Source organism: Diplotaxodon limnothrissa, linkage group LG3, assembly GCF_057381915.1.
Source record: "Diplotaxodon limnothrissa isolate DT_005_m linkage group LG3, D_limnothrissa_male_GT1.1, whole genome shotgun sequence".
NCBI classification, from domain to species: Eukaryota; Metazoa; Chordata; class Actinopteri; order Cichliformes; family Cichlidae; genus Diplotaxodon; species Diplotaxodon limnothrissa.
The window spans coordinates 37,766,646-37,788,671 of record NC_140598.1 but is presented as its reverse complement, the minus strand read 5'-3'; the positions used below and the strand labels follow the sequence as shown (position 1 = coordinate 37,788,671).

At 38.7% G+C, this 22,026-nt stretch overlaps 2 protein-coding genes across 2 annotated transcripts in view; both read right to left on the bottom strand.

The window, feature by feature from the left end:
* The window catches only part of LOC146635712 (uncharacterized), a 74,442-nt gene that overhangs the window by 46,569 nt on the left and 5,847 nt on the right, over window positions 1–22,026 (bottom strand). The window lies entirely within an intron of this gene.
* On the bottom strand, window positions 14,836–20,132 carry LOC146635713 (stonustoxin subunit alpha-like). The gene is made up of 4 exons (XM_085348027.1): window positions 19,941–20,132; window positions 19,315–19,488; window positions 16,493–16,539; window positions 14,836–15,386 (listed from the first exon to the last, which is right to left on the bottom strand). The coding sequence occupies exons 1-4, from the start codon at window positions 20,024–20,026 to the stop codon at window positions 14,845–14,847; spliced, it is 849 nt and encodes a 282-aa protein (XP_085204153.1). The 5' UTR covers window positions 20,027–20,132; the 3' UTR covers window positions 14,836–14,844.

The following is a 22,026-nucleotide window of genomic DNA, read 5'->3' as shown; positions in this document are numbered from 1 at the left end:
ATTTTTAACGATCAGATACAAAAGCTGCTAGTCACAAGAATAACATTACAGTAAGTCTATAAAGGTTGAAGCTCTTCCTCTTTAGGATGTTAACTCAGCTGCCTTTTGTCCTTTTTATTACCAGGTGAATATTAATAATAATCATAAGAAGAAGAAGAAGAAGAAGAAGAAGAACTCTCACTTATTATTCATGGAAGGCAAGTTAAAGTGGACAGCTGTAAGATACGTTTAACATTCAGTTAAATCTTACTTCTCATCAGGAGACAGTTTCCTGTTTTTAAAGTCAGGACGGACTCCCTGTAGACTGGATCTTTCCCTCATAGTCACAGAGCTGAGTCCAGGCTCAGGCTCAGGCTCAGGTTTGGGAGAGTCTGGTCTGAGGAATAACATCAGTTAGAGGAATATATATAACAACAAGCCTATAAAGTCTGAAGCTCTTCACACTGAATGATTTCTGTCCTCTTTAGTCTGTCTAGTTTTAAACTGTTACATTTCAGGCTGTGTAAAAAAGGTCTTTGCAGTTTTCAGAGTTTTGTCTCCTTTCAGATGAGATGGATCAGTTACTGTCATGTCGACTGGATCTCAATGAGTTGCTGTAGTACAACAATTTATAATTACAGCTGCAGATTTTTTATTATGTTTGTGTTAAATGAAACAAAATAAAAGCATTTAGTGTTTGCTAACAGTGCTGGGTTAAAATAAACTGATAACATAAGAAAGAACAGATGATTATCTTGTAGACAGATGTGTTGTATAGTTACTGCATGAAGGAAATATTTTCTGTATTTGTTCTTGTAGCAGTGAATCTAATGTGAGGTGTTGAGTGTGATACCTTTCCATGTTTTTTAACACCTGCAGTCACCTGATGAAAGAGAAAAGTGAGAATAATTCTGCTTCATTTCTGTTTATTGAGATTTTTGATTGATATGAAGGTACTAATGTGTTTAATATAATATAATATAATATAATATAATATAATATAATATAATATAATATAATATAATATAATATAATATAATATTTTTGTCAAATAAGAGATCTGGAGTAATACGTTCAAAAGGCTAAATTTTACATAACCGTCTTTCTTGTTCTTTGTAAAACAGTAAAGGTTAAACTTGTGAATAAATATTTCATCTGTTTCATTGTTCTTATAGGTTCCTCCAGGCTTTAAAATTAACAGATCCAAAGAACCTTTTTCTCAGGACACTGAACTAAACCTGTTCAAATTAGCATTATTTTCTGTTCATCTGTCGGGTAAAACCCAAAGAATCAGATTCCTTTAAACTGAGATCTGGTCCAGACTTCCTGTATTGCCGTCACTCTGTCTGCACCACGATATGACCTGTTCCTGTTTTGTTGTTGTTTTTCTATTAAGGCCTCTTTTTTTCCACTCAGTGTTTGAAGAGTTTGAGACTATTTAAAATATTTTTTTCTTTTATTCATTTATTATTTTCTTTCAAATCTTTAACTAACCAAAGAGAAACTGTTGACTGTGTGTAACCGCAGCAGGATTTAACCCTTTAAGACCTACCATAGAACCAAGTCCGCCAGAGCTTATATTATATTTTTACATGCTGCAGTGCCTTTTTTGGGAGCATTTCAAGTTGATATACATCAATATAACCATTATAGCCCAAATTTTAATAATATGTCTGCATTAAGTGCATAGTAATTACATAAAATTGCAAAAAAAATGCAATAAACTACAAAAAAATTGAAAATTGTTTTTGTTTTTTTAACATATATTTCTAGTTACAGAAATTTAAGAGGCTTATCCCTCAAAACTGTAAATACAAAAAAGTTGCACAAAATAGTTTCCCACCACAGGAAATTTATTTTAAGTGTCTTCATAGTTTTATTTTTGAAATACACCAATTTTTATATACTGCAGGAATAAAACAAAATAAATACTATAGTGCCAATTTGCAAAAAAAACAGCATATGCATCAAAATAAACTATTTCCAGCAGTGCAATATGAGTCCTAAGCATCCCAGAGACAACACAGAAAGTCATAAAGTCAAAGATAACTTTTAAAAACACAAGTATAGGCTCATAAGGCCCTGATGGTAAAAAAAAACTACATTTTCGCAAAATGACGTCACTTCCTGTTTCGGGCAGGTCATTGCGGACATGCGATAGTTCACGCTGATGGGCGTAGGAAGTGTTACAAACAGCTGATCGGATCAGCAAAGCCTCTTTCTGGAATATTATGCTTTTGTTGCTGCAAGTGTTTTTTATGCAGTTTTTGCAAAGCTATATGTGGAAGGAAACTGTGACCTAGGACAAGCTGATGGCATAAGATGTAAGTACAACTCCTCCGGTTTCATATGCAAAAAAAATTATTGCGCTAGCTTAGGTGGTTGCAGTGCTACCGGGATTTAAAAATAGTTACCGCTCCAACCGGCTTTAAACATCTTCAAATAATAATTTAATGAAAAAGTACCCCAGAAATAAGAAATCAGTTTCATCTGCACATTCTTAACAGAAACATAAAATAAATTAAAGCTCACCAAATGTCCACATTCAATGTGTTTTATACTGTACCTCACTTCCTTGTTTTTCTCTTAGATACTAATAATTTGAATACAGGTGCTCACTGTACTGATGATTTTACATGCCTACACCACTCGACTGGTTAAACAAGTTTAAAGTCTCACTACTTTGTTCTGATATTTTGATGAGTTTCCTGCCACTGGCTACTGAATTTCTTATCAAGTGAAATGTTTGAACTGCAAAATATTGATGATTTAGTTACATAAATGATGTGCAGCATATTAATCTATAATAACAGTTGTTTTGAGGACTGTGCAAGTCTGCAGCCCTAAAAAGTTTTGAATATCCTGTCCTGTTTCCCTACCAGGACTGACTCAACTCTGTGAATCAGAAACATGATAAATTACCAACAGAGTTCATCAACCAGAGGCATTAACAGGTTATGTCAAAGCAGTTAAAGTCATCATATGCTTAAATAACTCGTGTCTCAATATACAAAAGACCAAATTCATGGTTCAGTCCAACCAACAGACACAGAGACAGTGCACAGGGTGGTCTCCCTCAGTCTTCTCTGTCCAGAGCAAAGGTTCTTAAATGTTCTGTGTCAGGGTCCCGTTACAGAGGTGAACATTATCCTGTATAATCAATCGGTTTAGTCTTAGCTCAACTTAATAATATGTAGTAACTCAAATATTTAATTAATTTCAACAGGAAGCAAGCTGACCCATCATTCACATCGCAGCAGGAAAGAAGACACAGAATTACAGTGAAAGAAATGAAAAGATGAAATACATACGTCTGCTGTGTCTTCTTCTTTCACTTGGTACCTGTCTGCGTCATCATTAAACTGGCAGACGTGTAGTTTCACTGTATATGCAAACACAGCTGCCACACCTGGCTACGGGGGTCAGATTACATCAGTTTGTTCCTCTTTCTGTGTTCACTCGGTTCATTTCTCTGTTTGCGTTTGTTTTCAATAACTTTGTAGAAACACAGAGTTATTAATTTTGTGTGGCTTTATGAATGATTTTTGACAGCAACAGTAAAAATACCTCTCATCACTTGTTTAAGGCACCTTTGCATCAGCACAGATTGGTGAAGCATTTGTGCCACATAGAGGAGAAACTTATAGCAAAAGTGCTTTTGTGTGTATTTTAATCTAAAAGGAGAAAAAATAATCCTGTGTACTGTAACTAAGTAACTAAGATGAGTTCATATTTACAGAAAAACTTTAATCAGAGTACATGTATAAATGTAGCTGTGCAGCTACAGGTGGATGGAAAACCCATCAAGAAGAGGAAGTGAGTGACGGCAGATATAAAGATTAAATAGTGAAACAAATACTCCCGTGAGTGTTGATTGATATAAAAGGCATGTGTATGTGTAAATATTTTTATCTTCAGGGGGGAAGCGGGAGGGGGGGGGGGGGGGGGGGGGGGGGGTCTGTCCCACTTGTCAGAGGGAGAGAGGCAGGACAGTTCACCAGTCTGTCACAGGGCTAACACAGAGAGACAAGACAACCATTCACACTCACATTCACACCTATGGCCAATTTTAAATCACCAAATAAATCAATCTAACTCCACATGTAAGGCTTCGGACTGTGGGAGGAAGGCAGAGAGAAGCCAACTACCATTAACTAGCCATTTTGTCATGTAACGGCTGTGCACAGGCAGGAAAAAGGACCCACACGCTGGACTCAAAGGCAGAACGTGAACTTTATTGCAGGTTCGGAAGTGATACAAAAACAACGAAACTAAACTGGGGTAAACCAAGGCTCAGAATGCACTGGGAAACACACAATATGAGGGTGAACCAACGTTAACAACACAACAACGAGCACTGGAGGACACACGCCCTTTAGGGCTGTGGAACGTGATGTCACGGGAGGGGGGATTTTTGTTTGAGGTGCTGTTGGAGTCAATTTTTTTAAATGTTGTCATTGTGTTACTTAAATTTGTAAATCTTAGTTCAAGCAGAAGGATCAAAGACATTCCTTTGTCTTTGACCACCTCCAGCTACTCTGGTGCTGGGTGCAGTGTTGGTCAAGTTACTTGAAAAAAGTAATCAGTAACTAATTACTGATTACTTCCTCAAAAAAGTAATCCCGTTACTTTACTGATTACTTATTTTCAAAAGTAATTAATTACTTAGTTACTTTTTAAAAACATGATTTACAACCTAAATAGGTGATAAAGCGATAGATCTCTCAGCCCAATTCTACTTTTTCTACATAATCCATCACAAAATGTAATCAAATGGAAAAGTCTCTTTTTAAAACTTATTTTATTAGTTTTAATCTTTTAACTTTATGCATCAAACAAAAATGTAATTATATGCAACATTCTCTGACTGGAAGAAATTTGTTTAACATTTAAACCTTTTTTCTGCACATTCCAGCAGATAAAATACATATGTATATTTTTGTGTTTACACTCAGTCTTTCAAATAGATGCAAGTAAAACACAGCAGGAAATAAATAAAATCAAAGACTCAGCGGTCCTTTTGCTCTATTTTCACCTGTATAGCAGGAGTGGGGTAGGCGGAGGTTTATCCTGGTGCAGGTGTGCCGCAGCGGTCAGTTAAAGATTTAACGTCGTAGCACACTCAGTGCTTTCTTGCAAGTTTAAGGTCAGTACTTCCACGCTTTAAACGCTGCACGCTCATACTCTCTCCCGCACTGATATATGATCCATTGTTGATCTGCACACAGCTGTTGTCAGGAACGTCGCACTTGCTTATGTCACTGTCATGAGACATTCACATACGCAAAAAAATCACGGTTTTAGTAATGCAGTAACGCAGCGTGCTTAAGGAAAGTAACGGTAATCTAATTACCGTATTTGCAATAGTAATCCCTTACTTTACTCGTTACTTGAAAAAAGTAATCGGATTACAGTAACGCGTTATAAGTAACGTAAAGTATAGTATATATATATATATATATATATGTCTATAGTAAAGTATTTTATTTTATTTTCAATGCGCTCTGAGGTCATAGCAAATTAGAACAAACATGCAGAACTACCTTTATTTATAGAGTTGCTAATTATTTGGCATCATTGCAGCAAACCAGCCTATGAAATGATTGAAGTACACCCTGACTGGGTTCCAATGCTACACATGGGGCATTACAAAATCCCTGCTTCAAACCACATGCTACACACCACCAATCAGATTACTTCTTCCATGTGAGGGTGAAGAGGTGACCCTTCTGGATAAGATGGCAAAGGTTTGCTGCGTTTTGGTGAACATGTGCCCCAGTGTGTTAGTAAAACCAGGGAAAAATGCTCTTGTTAAATACTCTTAAGTCTTGTGTAGTGATAAGTTTTCAAAAGAGACAGTAAATTACAGAATGCTAGTAGTGGGTGATGTTATTTAAAGGCTGTCATGATTTTATGTGAATATTTTGTCATTTGTAAACTATACATGACATTGATTCTACATTGTAACTGATGTGATGTTCTACAAAGTGGTTTTAATTTAAAAGAGGCAAACCATTGTTTGCTTCTTTATTCAACTTTTGAACAGTGTTAGTAAGTACATATTTAGTAAATACAAATTATTTACATGCCCCCCTAAATACAACATTATGGGTTATTCAGAACAGAACTATGCTTGGAGAAATATTTTCCCATCAGTTGATCCAACTCCTGCACAGTAGCAAGTGGAATTTTTCTGTTTTGAGGACGGCTTCTTTTACCTGTCACTACAGATGGTCTGTTTACGTTTTGAGCGAGAGCCTTTTTTGGGCAGCTGAAGAGGAGAAGTCTATCTTATGTATCTTGGTCATATTACCCAGCAAAACCCAGTATGCAGGTTCATCTGTAACAGTCCTTGTGCCACAGATCCGCATTGTTGCTTCTACATTAAACAGAAGAGCAGTGACATGGCTGCAGGTCTCCGCGACTTCGGCCATACAGCTGCAGTGGGCGGCTTCAACCTTCCCTGTGATGCTCACAATGACCCATGGCTGCAATGCTGGTTCATTCAGTCTTTGAGAGTGCAGTACCTGAAACATACACAGACAAAGTTCATTTAACTAACTCGGAAAATAAAAGAAAGTAAAAACAAACAAAACAAAACAAAACAAAACAAAAAAAAAAACAGATCCTGCTGCTCATCATCCTCACCTCATGCGTCTCTGGTTAGTTTACAGCTTCACTTTATGAACTCCAAATAAAGCTCAACAACAGATTTGTTCCAGTTCTCAGTGTGTCTGCTCCTCTCTTTCCCTCTCTGTCTCCTCAACAGGATCATTTGTAGTCAATGTGACACAGACCTCCTATCAGGCAGAGGAGAACCACAACATCACACTGGAGTGGACGTTCACCACCAAACCTGACAGATCCACCAAAACTCTCAATATCCTCTGTGAACTGATAACTGAGCATAAACTCTCAGTCTTGTATCAGTTACATAAATGATGTGCAGCATTTTAATCCATCTATAATGCATGCATCATCATCATCATCATCAAATCAGCATGAATACTTCGTTACAAACTGTCCTTCAAAAGCAAACTGAATCACTGACAGAAAACCAAATGAAACTAAACATCTCAGATCAGCTTCACGTTCTCTGTGAGGCTGATGACCTAATTTTGTTTCATTTCCATAATCATAGAGATTATTTCATGATGTTATCAGGGACAGGTTGATAAAGTTTCCCTTCAAAATAATGTAAACTTGAAGAAAGTTTCCTCCATTGAGTTTATGATTATAGCTCATTATTCTGTCCATGTTATTAAAGTGAACACCAATCGTTTCATTTACAGTGTTGATCAAACTGTTTCTACTGACTGAGTTTTCTGACATCCATTATTAGAAGAGTAGAAATTCTGTTTTCTATTCAGACAGTAAATAAATGAGAAGAAGCAGAGCTGCTGTCAGTCCACAGCAGAGGCCGATCCTTCCTCGTCTCTCTGTGTTTGATGTCTCAGGTTTTCTCTCAGGTTCAGGACAATCCCTCACTGCTGCAGAGACACAAGCATCTGAGTCGCTCACATTCATTAAATAACTTTCACTGAAACCTTCAACTCACTGACGTTTAGTCGACATCTGTCAGATCTGAAGCCATAATCCGTGTTCACCTCACAAACGTACAGACCCAAGTCATCAGTCCTGAGTCTGGACAGCTGAAGTCTGATTCGTCCTTCTCTGAGGGCGTCTTTGTCACTCTGGACTCGTCCTGAAAACGTTTCATCCTGAGACTTTGACACCTCAGATGAGCCACTTGTCGTCATGGTGATTTCTGATCCATGAGTCACATGTTATGGAGTTTGATGGTGACCTGGATCTCTGCTGTAAGATGGTCCCAAATGTTAAATGTGAACGGTCTCCATCTGTGTCTGACCAGCATGGCTGATGACCTTTGACCCCTATGACGAGGCATTCGTTAACAAATTTCATGTTTCCTGTTTGGACTTCTTAATGATCCAGATCTTTAATGGTCCAGCAGGTTATAGATGACAGAATGACGATCAGAGAGGAAGCACATTAATTAATCCAACTATTATTAAACGTATTAAAGTTTCAGTGTTTTGACTCTGCTTCTGCGTCGGTTTTGTTTGGATCGGTGGAGTTTGAGGAAATTTAAAGTGCACATTGAGGAAATACAAGAGCAGTTCAGCCCTTAAACCTCTCACATAAACAAAAACTATATTCAGTGTTTGAACTGCAGTGTTGCTGCTTCATGTTGAGAAAGAAATTAAGCCAACGACACCTCTATGCTGATGTAGAGATGTTGAGTGTCTCAGAAAAACAAACTGGGACTGACAGGATTCTCTGTGCAGGACCAACTTTGGATCAGAGCGAATCATCAGTCACATCAACAAAAGACTCTGAGCTGCTTTAATTACAGGAAGTGATGTGTGCTGTGTAACATGACTTATGTTAATTCAGGCTCCTGTTATCCTGGGATTGAATTCACAGCCGTAATCATTAATGTGCCTGAAAGGAGAGATTAATTCTAAGACACATTCCTGGAAAGCTGATCTCCTTTTCCCCACACTGTGAACACAAAACCAAACTTTCACCGCCAAACAATTCAAAACTGAACTATGCCATCAAATCGTGCCTCAAGTCAATCTAAATTAAATACTCTACTGAGTAGTTGCTAAGCACTACATAGAAAAAAGGAAAACACAATGCTCAGGACATGAAGCTGTCACGGGTAATGGGAAAGTACGGACTCAGTCGCGGAGCTCAGGATGCAAAGTACACAGTGCGTTTATTTACAGTGCCCAAAAACAGTTTCAAAACACAAAGTGAAGTGCAAAGTCCAACAGTGATCTTCTCCAAACTCCCAGTAGTGCGCAGGTGAGTTTCCAAAGTGATTCTCAGAGTGTGTGTTCTCCTCCAATAGCTTAATCCACGGGCTCCTTCTCTCCAACCTCCATATCTCTTCCTCCTATAAACAACAGGTGAGGAAGCTAGCCGGCTAAAGCTAAGCAGGACGTCACAAAACACTCAGTGACAGCTGGGTGGCAAATTAGGTGCGGGTGTGTCAGACACTGGGTGGAGGAGGAGAGAGAGAGAAGCACACACATACACACACAGGCAGGTCGCCCCGGGAAGGACCGTCCGACCATGACAATAAAGGGTGTCCAATTTAAGGAATAAGTACAATTATGTGTTTAGGTGGTTTAAGTATTGATGGAAACATGCAGTAGTTTAGTATTGGTTAAAATACCTATAAAGAAAGGTAGATTTCCAGTCATGATTTAACTGTTGTTTTAATAAAAAGCAACTGTGCGAAAGAGGTGGAAAATCAACACCATAGCTCAACAGTGTTTCAACATCAGAATCTGACATTGTTTCAATGTCAACAGTATTAGAAAATATAACGTTCAATCAATGTCAGGTTTCAACATTGATTCAACATCAAAACCTGACGTTGTTTCAACATTAAAAAAAGGTGCAAGAGTGACGTTAGGTCAACATCACACTTCAACGTTGATTCAATGACATCACCTGATATTGACTCAACATAGTTTCAATGTTTCCTTGCTATCTGGGACACTATTCTGTTAAATCCATCACAGTGCAGCAAACTAACCTGTTTATCCTGCACTAACCTGTAACTTTCAAATAAACCAGTGAGTCTGAAAGGAACTTTTAAAGAACACCGATCACATGACCTGTTTAATTTTGCCTCATTTATTTTCTGGTGAGAAACGCCCCCTGTTGGCTAATGCTCAACTTATCTGTGAGCTCTGATGAAATGAAAATCTGTTACAGTGATATTTTGTTTTTATCTTGCAGGTCAGTGAGTGAAATGCACCGGGTGAAATCAACAGAAAAAACTTCACATGTTCTTCCACGTTCGTAGAGAGGAGCTCATGGTTCGTAGAGACAGCTGCCAGAGACGGAGAAACACAAGGACGGGTACAGATAAACTCCTCAGCCTGCAAACATCTAAACATGTTACTGGAGTAACAAAACAACACACTTCACTCTGATGTCAACAGACAATTTTACATCTTGTAGCTGAAAGTGTGCACAGAACAATGATCATGATTTGGATCATAGACGACCATTAAGTCTTCATGTGCTGGTGAGCTGCACTGAAACTGTGGCTGCAGACTCTGCCAAGTGTCAAGTGTCTGTTATTGTCATTACCATGTGCAGTCGTACAGTACAGAGTGAAATGACAGCTTTTCCCCGAAGCCCTGGTGCTACATATGACATATAATAGAAAAACACGGGACTACGTAAAGTGCAATCTGCAAAAAACTGCTAAGAAAACAAGACAAGACAGTGCAACACTAGACAGAACAGGGCGACACAGACACAAGACAGTGCAATGGATGTGTGTGTGTGTGTGTGTGTGTGTGTGTGTGTGTGTGTGTGTGTGTGTGTGTGTGTGTGTGTGTGTGTGTCCAGTCACTGAGTGTTCAGGAGTCTGACGGCTTGGGGGAAGAAACTGTTCCATAGTCTGGCAGTGAGGGCCCGAATGCTCCGGTACCTCTTTCCAGAAGGCAGCAGGGTGAAAAGTGTGTGTGAGGTCCTCCATAGTGCTGGTGGCGTTGCAGATGGAGCGGGTGCTGAAAGTGTCCTTGGTGGAGGGAAGAGAGGCTCCAATGATCTTCTCAGCTGCTCTCACTATCCATTTTAGGGTATTGCAATCTGATATGGTGCAGTTACCACACCAGGCAGTGATGCAGCTGCTAAGGATGCTCTCGACAGTCCCTCTGTAGAAGGTGGTAAGAATGGATGATGGCAGATGGGCTTTCCTCAGCTTCTGCAGGAAGTAGACACGCTGCTGGGCTTTTTGGTTATGGAGCTGGTGTTGAGGGACCAGGAGAGGTTCTCCACCAGGTAGAGACCAAGGAATCTGGTGCTCTTGACAACCTCCACAGAGGATCTATTGATGTTAAGTGGGCAGTGAGCTCTCCGTGCTCTCCTGAAGTCAACAATCATCTCTTTTGTTTTGTCAACATTCAGAATCAGAATCAGAATACTTTATTAATCCCGAAGGAAATTAGGGTTACAGCAGGCAGCACGCTAATGGAGCATGCGCACTTACAAAGGAACCTTCTGACCAACTTTACACAAACATCACATTGGGCAGACATGTCAGAAAGGTAGGCTGATAGGAAAAAAAACAACAAAAATACATAACAGGTTTAGGTTTTTAATCTCAGGTTCTTCGGTGATGTTAATCCTGCAAAGCCTGAATGCTGAAACCAGGGATCAGGTGGACACTGTGCTACATCAGCACATAATCCACCATTGTTGGCTCACAGACCACCAAAAACTTCTTTTGGTGCTCTAAAAACCTTTAACTGATTCTGCTACAACAACTGGCCTCACTAAATGGAACTATGTTTTGGCACAAGCTTTGTACACTTTGTACACCAGATACACTGTAGCTTAAAGGCTACTTATTGAATAAGATGTGCAGTTGATTGATCTTAAATGATTCACTGATTGTTGACCATTTGCAAGTTATCAAATCAATCAAATATAAAATGAAAGGTGGGCTCTTGTATGTCCATTAAACATTTACAAGACAACATCAAAAACATGATAACATTAGCTGTCCTCTTACATGAACTGTCAATTGCCAGATTATTTAGTTTACTTACTGAATATTCTAATATAGTTAGAAAAATTAAAAATCACATTTGATTTCAATGGAAATGGAATATTAATGAATATGTCAATGTAAATACGCCAAAGTCAGCAATAAGGTTACTTTCATCTGTTGTCTTATAATGTTTGCTACACAAGTGTGTGAATGTGTGTGTGAATGGGTGGATGACTGAATGTAGTGTAAAGCGCTTTGGGGTCCTTAGGGACTAGAAAAGCTCTATACAAATAAAGGCCATTTACCATTTACACCTAACGTTTTGTGCACTTTGTTGCTTATAAATGTATTGTTTTTTAGGTTTTTCAGGAAAAAAAATATCAGTGAAGCACTCTCAAAAGCACATGTATAAAATACAAACAGCTGTAAACTCACTATGTGCTGAGCTGGAGCAACAATAATGTAGAAAATGTTTAAACTGAAGAAACTGCAGAAAACACAGGAAACATTTATGGCACATTTACTGATATTTGAACATGAATACAAGGGTCAGTGCTGGATTGGATTTCCCACAAACTCTGCAGGATCTGCAGGTTTTCATGTCTCTGCATAATGACTAGCTAAATCCATCATATACACAGTATATATTATACAAATACACAGTTAATGTTTAACATTAATACCTATCAGATACACGAGGTCTGTGAGGTCGATATGATTCTCATCAGTAAAGTGAACATGGAGCAAATTTCATCTTCTGACTGAAAAGTGACAGTTTGATAAAGTTTCCTTTTGAATGAACAGACTTCCATGAAGTTCATGATTTTGTGGATCGTGTCTCATTATTCTGTCCATCATGTTATTAAAGTGAACTCCAACAGTCTCGTTTACATTGTTGATCAAACTGTTTCCACTGATTGATCTGATGAAGTCTTCTGACATCTATTATTAGATGAGTAGAAATCCCGTTTTCTATTCAGACAGTCAATAGTAGTTTTTGGGTGACATGGGTGGTTGCCCAGGGCACATTGTGGTGGAGGGCGGCATCGTGGGCACCAACAAAAAAAAGCTGCTAGCACCCATACTGCCCCAACATCATGCCACCTCATTTTGGGGATTGCATAGGCACCGATTGGTTTTCTATCGCCCATTTGCTGGGAGTAAGGGCGCCCTCCGTTTGCGAGGTGCGCCTGCCGCTTGTGGCACAGGGAGGAGAGGGCAGGGCGGCGGGGGATTCTCTGATTGACTGGAGCAGCATCTCGCAAAATAAAAACAAACCAACAAACATGAAAACACCAGACATTATGATACAGACTTATAATTTCTTTTTTGAAATTTCAACGCGAAAAGTGAGTGCGAGAGCCTTCGGTGTGTCTGCTCGCTGCTGAAGTCAAACAAAGTCATCTCCGCTCCATACAGTCCAGTATATAGAGACGAGACGACGATCAATAACAATTTAAAATTTATAATTTAGAGTCGAAAGGGGACAGGGGCGGCTGCTTCCAAATATTTCACATTTCATCCATAATGATGTAAATCCAAGCCATTTATGTATTCATGATTTGAATCCTGGGTTGTGTGAAATCCCAGAAATAAACCGTAGACAAAGCGAATCTGTGAACTAAGGTCTGTTAGGTTATGTTGTGGTGATCCTCGGGTTGGGGGATGGGTGTTCACTGGCGTGCAAAATTAAAACCAATAAAAGATGGACAAGAAAAGTTCAAAATCATCAGGTGCTCAGTTTAGAAAAAAGAGAAGAAGAGCAGAAACGATCAAAGCGGGAGTGTTCCCCTACTAGTTCTTTGACCTACAACCCTGCAACTCTCCACAACTTCACACCACACAATTTATATTATTGTTATCAACAAGGCTTTGAATTATGCTGGACGAGATCTGAAGACCCACAAAAGTGTGGATGGTTCTCAGTATTTTGTGTTCTGATGAGAAATGCTGCAGTCGCGGTCTCTGTCACTGCTCGGGTATTTATGTGATGAAAGGAGAAACTGATAGAATGAAAGTTGGAACGAGTCTTTTTGCTTCTCGCTTTTCCCCTCATATACAGAAAATATACACTTGTTGTATAAATGTTTACAAAGATGCTTTAAAAACATCTTCCTGTCTGTTTTTCCTCCGTTTTTGTTTTTGACTCTCTGGATACAGTGTACAGTTTATACACATATAAACAGTTTCATTTTAGTGTTTCATATAAACAGTGCAACATAGTACCAGACAAACAGTCCTTTATTAAAATTTATTTAAAAAACAGCTGTGTTTAAATATTCTCCAACTGAATTTAAAAACTGACAAAGGTTTTAAATTAATTACACACATTTATACACTGGAGAAGTAAAAACACCTTCGTCAACAAGAAAAAAATCCTACTCTTTACATATTTCTTTTGTCTTCACCTTCCCTTTTCTGTTACAAATCAGGATTGTGTTTTTCACACAGAATAAAAACCAAATCTGAGATTGAAAAACAGTTTCTGATCAGTCGAGAAATACGTTTGTGAAGGTTCTCAGTCATCGTAGTAACTTTAAGAAGTCCAGACGCTTTTCTTTCCAAGCTCCTCAGATCAGTCGAGAAACACAGACTGGAGGTCATCTACAAGTCAGACTGTTTTTACTGAATATGAAATGAAGAGAGATGTCTCCAAGGCCTCCAGTTACAACCTCCATAAGGTGCACTCGTGTCAGTAGTATTTAAAGCTACATTTAGATCATCAGAAATTAATAAATTTTTTTTGGATCCAGAACCATTTGGATCAATTGTTATGAAAACTGGTCACATGGTGGTGATATCGCCTTTTTCCAGGAATTAATTGTAGTGAAATGTTAATTAATTTGCATAACAAGAGACAGAAACACAAATGTATAGTAATGCAATGTAAGAAATTAAGCCTAAACACAAAATCTGAAGCCTGCAGCTCTCCTCCTCACAAAGTCTAACTCATCAACATCTAAAATGTCTACATTTTCTGATCCAAGGATTTCATCCATCAGTCTAAACATTATTAAAATGTGTATAATGGAACAAATATAATAGTTGATAATAGTAATGCAACAGATTTTAAAGTAAAGTTCCTCTTTCCTATTTAAACTGTGACGCATAATAGAAACTGACAAGTGCTCTTAAAAAATAGGCACCAAAGACAATAAGATGATTTTTTCAGGAGAATCTCATTCAACAACTCGGGGCTACAAACCAAGCCAATATATGTACAACGTATCTGACAGTTTACCTGATATATTTAAGGTTCATAATATTTAAGTGAGAAAAAGTGTGAAACACCAATGTGACTCTGCACAGTAAGTTCATTATTCTGAGTCAGCACAGAGGTGGATACTAGAGTCAGGCTTCACCCTAAACCCAGCATATACAGGTTCAGTGAAGGTGGTGTTGAAGGTGTGCAGGTGGATCAGTTTATCAGAGGAGACACTGTAGAAGGACACAATTCCTGCAGAACTGTCCATATACACTGCTACTTTGTGACAGAGAGGTGAGGAGAGCAGAGGGATGGCTCTTGCTATGTAATTGTGACCTGCATAGTAACCCCTGTCATCACTGCAGTAGAGACTCCAGGATTGGTAAGTCCTTCCAAATCTGCTTTCATCACCATCTCCTTTCCGTCTGATTCTTCCATAAGCTACAGCAACATGAACCTCTCCTCTCCACTCGACCTCCCAGTAACAGCGACCAGTCAGACTGTTGGTACACAGCAGCTGAGGCCACTGATCAAACCTATGATCATGATGAGGATACAGCTGATCTTCTTCCACATGTGTCACCTCCTTGTTTCCATCAGACAGTTTGAGGTTCTTGTGTGCTGTGTTTGAATCCAGCGTCAGATCACAGAAATCTAAAAGGGACAATAAGACACAGTGTATATAGCAAATAATTAATTATAGCCAATGTGTAACAGTAAATGTGGTCCTCATATTTTGTGTTCTATTGCTTAAACATTCAAGGATGCAGGCAGTGTGATGATGAGTGTGAATGAAAAATAGAAAAAAAATCTTAAAATTCAAAATTATCAACGATAATTAATTCAAAAGGGAAGTGACTGGAATATATATGAACATGTAACTATAAGTATAGAGGCTTTGCATTCACATTCAGTTCACGTCTAAGGTGCACCACCAACACTAAACACAAACATCAAAGTGATGTTATGTGATTTGATTATTTTCATTTTATGTGCACATCAAAATGCATGTAAATGTGTTGCTAGGCAACTAGGAGTGCCAGAGTTGTTTTACACTGATTTCTACACAGTGAAAATATCTCCTGTGGTGACAGGATTTTTAAAATGCTGATGGGTAAAAATATTCTCCTTGGTAGTTTAGTGTTAACAGAGCCAAACTTTACATTTGCCTTTCAGTCAAAAATCAGGTCAGAATCAGTCAGCATCAGCAGTGTATTTGATTTATGGAAAGATTTTTCTGTCTTCATTCTCAAATCTGATCATCGGTACATTAGCTAATGCTAGTTAACACAGATGAATTACAACCTGACTCATGAAGCCAAATTCTGTTCAAAGTAGATCAATAATTTAATTAATCTAACCCCCCCCCCCCCCCTCTCTGGTAACTTTGATTTCGCACCAAATATTATAAACTAATCACGAGGTTGGCGCTGTTACAGCTGTTCCTCTAGCCATGCCAATCTTACCACTAGCAAAATTATATCTGAATAGAAAATTCTAGTTGACTATGTGGCCACGTTTCTTCACCAGATAATGAAGAAAGGGTTTAATTGGTTTTCACGTTAGTTTATGAAGAAGAAAAACCAGTATGCAAAACTTTGTGATGTTTTAAGATTGTATCAAAAATGGGTTTTTAGTTGTGGAATTAAATAACTGAAACAATTTTTTATAAAATATATGATAAAAGATATTTAGCAGAGATGCATATAATGTGTGAAAAAATGATGTAAATACAGCTAGTAAATCAAAAACACACTTACATTTTCTTAGACCTGGTCTCATCCACTGGACTCCTTGAGGCTCCACACTGAAATAAGCACATCATCTTTTAGTGTGAAAACATGGCCTTTATATTCTCTGATTCATCTCTTCTAGAGAAATAAGCTTGCACTTTATTTTATCTCACAATAAATTGAAAATGATCATAGTTTCTCATTTAGTTCTAAGGTTGGATTTTTGTTTTTATGTATCGTAAGCACGTTTCTTTTAATTATCAGGTCTGTATTAGGTTCTTAAATTACCTAAATACAACCTGAGGACATTGAAGACGTGTAAAAAAAAAGATCCTGTATAAATAACACTGTATAAAACAGTGCAGCCCTGTAGGATCACCTCAACAATGAGTAGGAATTGAATAACTTAAGAAGAATTCTTACTTTTTCACATGACTGTATCTGTACCGCATGAAATGCAAGTACTTACTTCACTTTTATTTGGCACCAGGAAAGTCAAAATCCTGTTTCAAAGCTTACAGTGGTTCTGCATTTATTGGCATAAAGGTACACAGTAAGCTCCAGACTGAGAGTCAGTCTGGGAAGACAATCTGAGCCTAAACATTGGCAAGGGAAAATAAATCTGGAGGGGACAATGAAACAGGGTTACATAATGTCATGATCCCTGGGTTTTAGACTCAGAGTTTGGAGTTTTGGGATGTTTGGGTTTTTTCTGGTTTTGAATTTTTGATTATTCTCCATATTCTGTATTGGTTTCATACTTTCTTGCAGCAGCATTTCTTGGTTTCAGTCTGCTTTATTTTCTGCCTCCCTGTGTTTCTGTCACTACAATAAACAATGTGCTTCAAATACTATGTTCTGTCTCTGTTAACATGTGTGAGGATGTTTCAGTTGCTTAGTTATTCAGTGCAACACAAAACAAATCAATATATAGAACAAAACATTTTGAGAAAAGACTGCTGTGTTCGGGCTTTAAGTTATTTGGGTCTGAGTCTGTTTCTGTCTTTGTCACTGTTGCCCCAGCATTGGTGGGGGACAGTGTTGGGAAGGTTACTTTTAAAACGTATTCCATTACAGAATACAGAATACATGCCCCAAAATGTATTCTGTAATGTACTCCGTTACGTTACTCAATGACTGTAACGTATTCTGAATACGTTGGATTACTGAATATATTATCATGCTTTTTACAACAACGTGAATGTACTAGTGCCAGTATACCATGTACACTGACACAAATACAAGAAAATAGCCTTTGAATAGCTGTCCACTGTTGTGACCACTATATGTGAAAGGGTTAAAAGTGTGTGAATTTGAGTGAATGAATAGTGGAATTGTAAAGCACTTTGGGTGCGTAGAAAAGCGCTATATAAATGCAATCCATTATGAAGACGAAGAAGACGAAGACGAAGAAAACATGAATAATAAAACATGTATTAACTTTTGTTGGCTAATTCTGACCAGTCACAACATAACTGTCACATTGTCCTCCCAGCCCATTGTTCCTTCAGTGGGCTGGTTTCAGTCATTATGCAAATGTACTGTTTATAAGGTTGGGGAAACCTGCAGTCAGCTGAGACTGAAGAAGTCACTTGGATGAGTGACGAAACGTTTCTCCCACAAAAACGCTACATCCAGATGAACAGAATCAACTTTTGGAGATTGTCCAATACCTTTCAAAATCTGAGCAAACATATCACCCTGTGCAACCTCTAAACTCAGTCTGAGTCTTTCTCCTGTTGTTTATGAGATGTTTCTACCAGAAGTGTCAGTGGGAATAACAGGGCAGGGAAGCATGAGCATCATGGAAAGTCTTTCATTCATCATCATGTGAATATGCTGAAGATATTGTCTTCAAAGTCAGCTGTGTGTGGTGAGTTCATTGAGAGAATATGTGTGTACAGCTTGTCTCTTGCTTCTACAGTCTAACACAGATATTTTTGTACTTATTTTAACCATGGATATATTTCCTTCTGAGTATACTGTGACTGTATAGTTGCAAATATACATTGCTTTTTTTTTATTTGAAATGGCAAAAAGAGTCAAATGTCAACCTTTCAAAGTTAATTGCCCCTCCAGTTCATTTGGACTGCTGCCGACCCTGTCATATAGTCCTGGGGCTTCAATCCAGCATTTGTGTTTGGACTCTAAGTTCTGACTGATCTTTATTATTCTCATATTTTTATAATTGAAAGTTTTTAGGGTAGGCGTCTTTGATTTAGTGTTCCTGGGTTTCTTCATTACTTATTATGCAGTTGTGCTTATTTTTGTTTCTGCTCTTTCATATTCCTGGTTATAGTGATTGTTTATTTTGATTCCTGGAGTTTCAGTTTGTTCCCTGCTTTCCCTCTGTCACTCCTTGAGTCTCTGTCTTTGTGTTTGTATTCCTCTGTCTCCATGTTTGTCTACCTTTCTGTCTCGGTCAGGTTCATGTGTCTCTGTCACAGTCAGTACACTCTTAATTCCTGTTTTATTTTGAAAGTTCCTCATCTCATGTGTGTTTGCTTCCTGTCTCATCAATTAGTTTCTGTTAATCTGTGTTCCCCGGGTGTGCCCACACCCACAGATGACTTCTTCGTGAAAATGGAAACCCTGGCGCCTCGTCTGACTAAAAACAGGGAGGTATGGCTGTGACTGTGTGGAGCACAAAGGACATGGGTACACAACAGGAAGCAGCAAAAAAAAAAAAAAAAAAAAAACCCTCAAAACCTTGTGTCACAGACCCAGAACCATCACAAAGGCACCTGTCATAACTGGGGTTAAACAAATCAAAAATTCAAAATATCTGCTCTTTGTTACAATATGTTGGAGAAAAAATATATTTCCAGTTGTATTTCCTGTTTTCCTACCAGAGTATGTCCAGTTTCACATGTGGATCCTTCTTTAGATCAGACAAAAGCTTCATTCCTGAGTCTCCTGGATGATTATAGCTCAAGTCCAGCTCTTTCAAATAGGAGGGATTGGAGCGCACAGCTGTGTCCAGAGAGGGGAAGCCTGTTCCTGTGATCTGACAGCCTGACAGCCTTCAAACATACAACATGTCACATCATTGTTAGGAACTGCTCTGAATTTGATGATGTACAGTCGAACTAACAGATTCTGATTCTAGTTAAAGTTGTTAAAAACACACTAACTGGCTTTTCTGTACTCAAATTAAAAAACAACAACAAAAAACATAATTATTTTCTGTCTTTTTTACTATGACGGACACGTTCTCATCCAAAAACGTAACATACCGATGCTATGTGACAAATCGTCTGTATGTTACACATTTGAAAATATGAGAGCCGTTTGGAATAAATCTACACTAAATCATAAATAAAGTTATAGTTTTTTTGATTTGTGAAGTGTGTGTTTCACTTCTACTGTTCTCTTTCAGAGCTTACATCAGAACAGAAACCACATCTTAAAATCTATAAAATAACGACAGTTGTTATGAAATACCCACATTTTCTTAAACAAAGAATCAGCTAACCTGAGAGTTTCCAGCACACAGTGTGGACTCCCAAGTCCAACACAAAGCAGCTTCACTCCTGAGTCCTGAAGGTTGTTGTTACTCATGTCCAGCTCTCTCAGTCTGGAGGACTGAGAACTTAGAATTGAGGAAAGAGCCTCACAGCTTCTCTCTGTGAGGTTACAGCCACTCAACCTGGAAACGTGAATATCAGAGAACTTTCCAAACTCTTAAAAGAAGCACTTTAAAGTAATCTCTTGAAAGGCTTAAACTGGATACTTACTGGGCTTTCTCACAGACTTTGACCACTGGCAGCAGCTGCAGAAGAGCCTCTTCTGAAGCTGAATATTTCCTCAAGTCAAACTCATCCACACCTGTTTCTGATGACAGTAAGATGAAGACCAGAGCTGACCACTGAGCAGGAGAGAGATCAACTTTGGACAGGTGTCCTGAACTCAGGTGATGCTGGACCTCTTTCACTATAGAGTCATCATTCAATTCATTTAAACAGTGGAGCAGATGGATGCTTTTCTCAGGAGAGAGAGTGTCATTCATCCTTTCTTTAACATGTTTGACCATATCCTGATTCATCTGTGAGCTGATTCCTTTTTGTGTGAGCAGGCCTTGTAAGAGATCCTGATTGGTCTGCAGTGAAAGACCAAGGAGGAAGCGAAGAAACAAGTCCAGATGTCCATTTGGACTCTTTAAGGCCTTGTCCACAGCACTCTGGTAGAAATGTCTTACTGAAGATTCTCCAGTCTGCACTGAGGCTGTTTCTTCTTCTTTCAGCAGGTTGATACCAGAGTTGGTGAATGTCAGATGGACATGAAGAGCAGCTAAAAACTCCTGAATGCTCAGATGGACAAAACAGTAAACCTTCTCCTGGTACAGTCCCCCCTCCTCTTTAAAAATCTGTGTGAACACTCCTGAGTACACTGAGGCTTCTCTGACATTAATGCCACACTCTGTCAGGTCTGATTCATAGAAGATCAGGTTTCCTTTCTGCAGCTGCTGAAAAGCCAGTTTCCCCAGTGCTTCAATCATCTTCTTAGTCTTTAGACTCCAGAGAGGATCTGTCTCAGCTCCTCCATCATGCTTGATGTTCTTCACTTTGGTCTGAACCACCAGGAAGTGAATGTACATCTCAGTCAGTGTCTTGGGCAGCTTCCCTCCAGCCGGTTTGGTTTTTAACAAACTCTCTAGAACTGTAGCAGTGATCCAGCAGAAGATTGGGATGTGACACATGATGTGGAGGCTTCGTGATGTCTTGATGTGAGAGATTATGGTGTTGGCCTCTTCCTTGTCTCTGAGTCTCTTCCTGAAGTACTCTTCCTTCTTTGGGTCAGTGAACCCTCTGATCTCTGTAACCATGTCTATATACTCAGCAGGGATCTGATTGGCTGCTGCAGGTCGTGTGGTTATCCAGATGTGAGCAGAAGGAAGCAACTTTCCCCTGATGAGGTTTGTCAGCAGCACATCCACTGATGTGGACTCTGTAACATCAGTGAGGATGTCAGTGATGTGGAAGTTCAGAGGAAGTCGACACTCATCCAGACCATCAAAGATGAACACAACTTTGAACTTTTTAAAGTTACAGATTCCTGCTTCTTTGATTTCAGTAAAGAAGTGATGAATAAATCCCACTAAGCTGAACTTTTTATCCTTCAGTAAATTCAGCTCTCTGAATGAAAATGGAAACATGAACTGGATGTCCTGGTTGGTCTTGTCTTCAGCCCAGTCCAAAGTGAACTTTTGTGTCAGGAATGTTTTCCCGATGCCAGCCACTCCTTTGGTCAGAACTGTTCTGATTGGTTTGTCTCTTCCAGTTGAAGCTTTAAATATGTCTTCACACCTGATTGTTGTTTCTGGTCTGTTTGGTTTCCAGGAAAACATTTCAAGCTGTCTGACCTCATGTTCAGTGTTGACCACTCCGGTCCCTCCCTCTGTGATGCAGAGCTCTGTGTAGATCTTATTCAGATTGGTTGCGTTTCCTGGTTTAGCAATCCCCTCAAACACACACTCAAACTTCTTCTTTAGGGTAGACTTAAGCTCACACCTACAACCTGAATAAGGGTTTTCTAAGCAAAAAAAGAGAAATTCAAATATA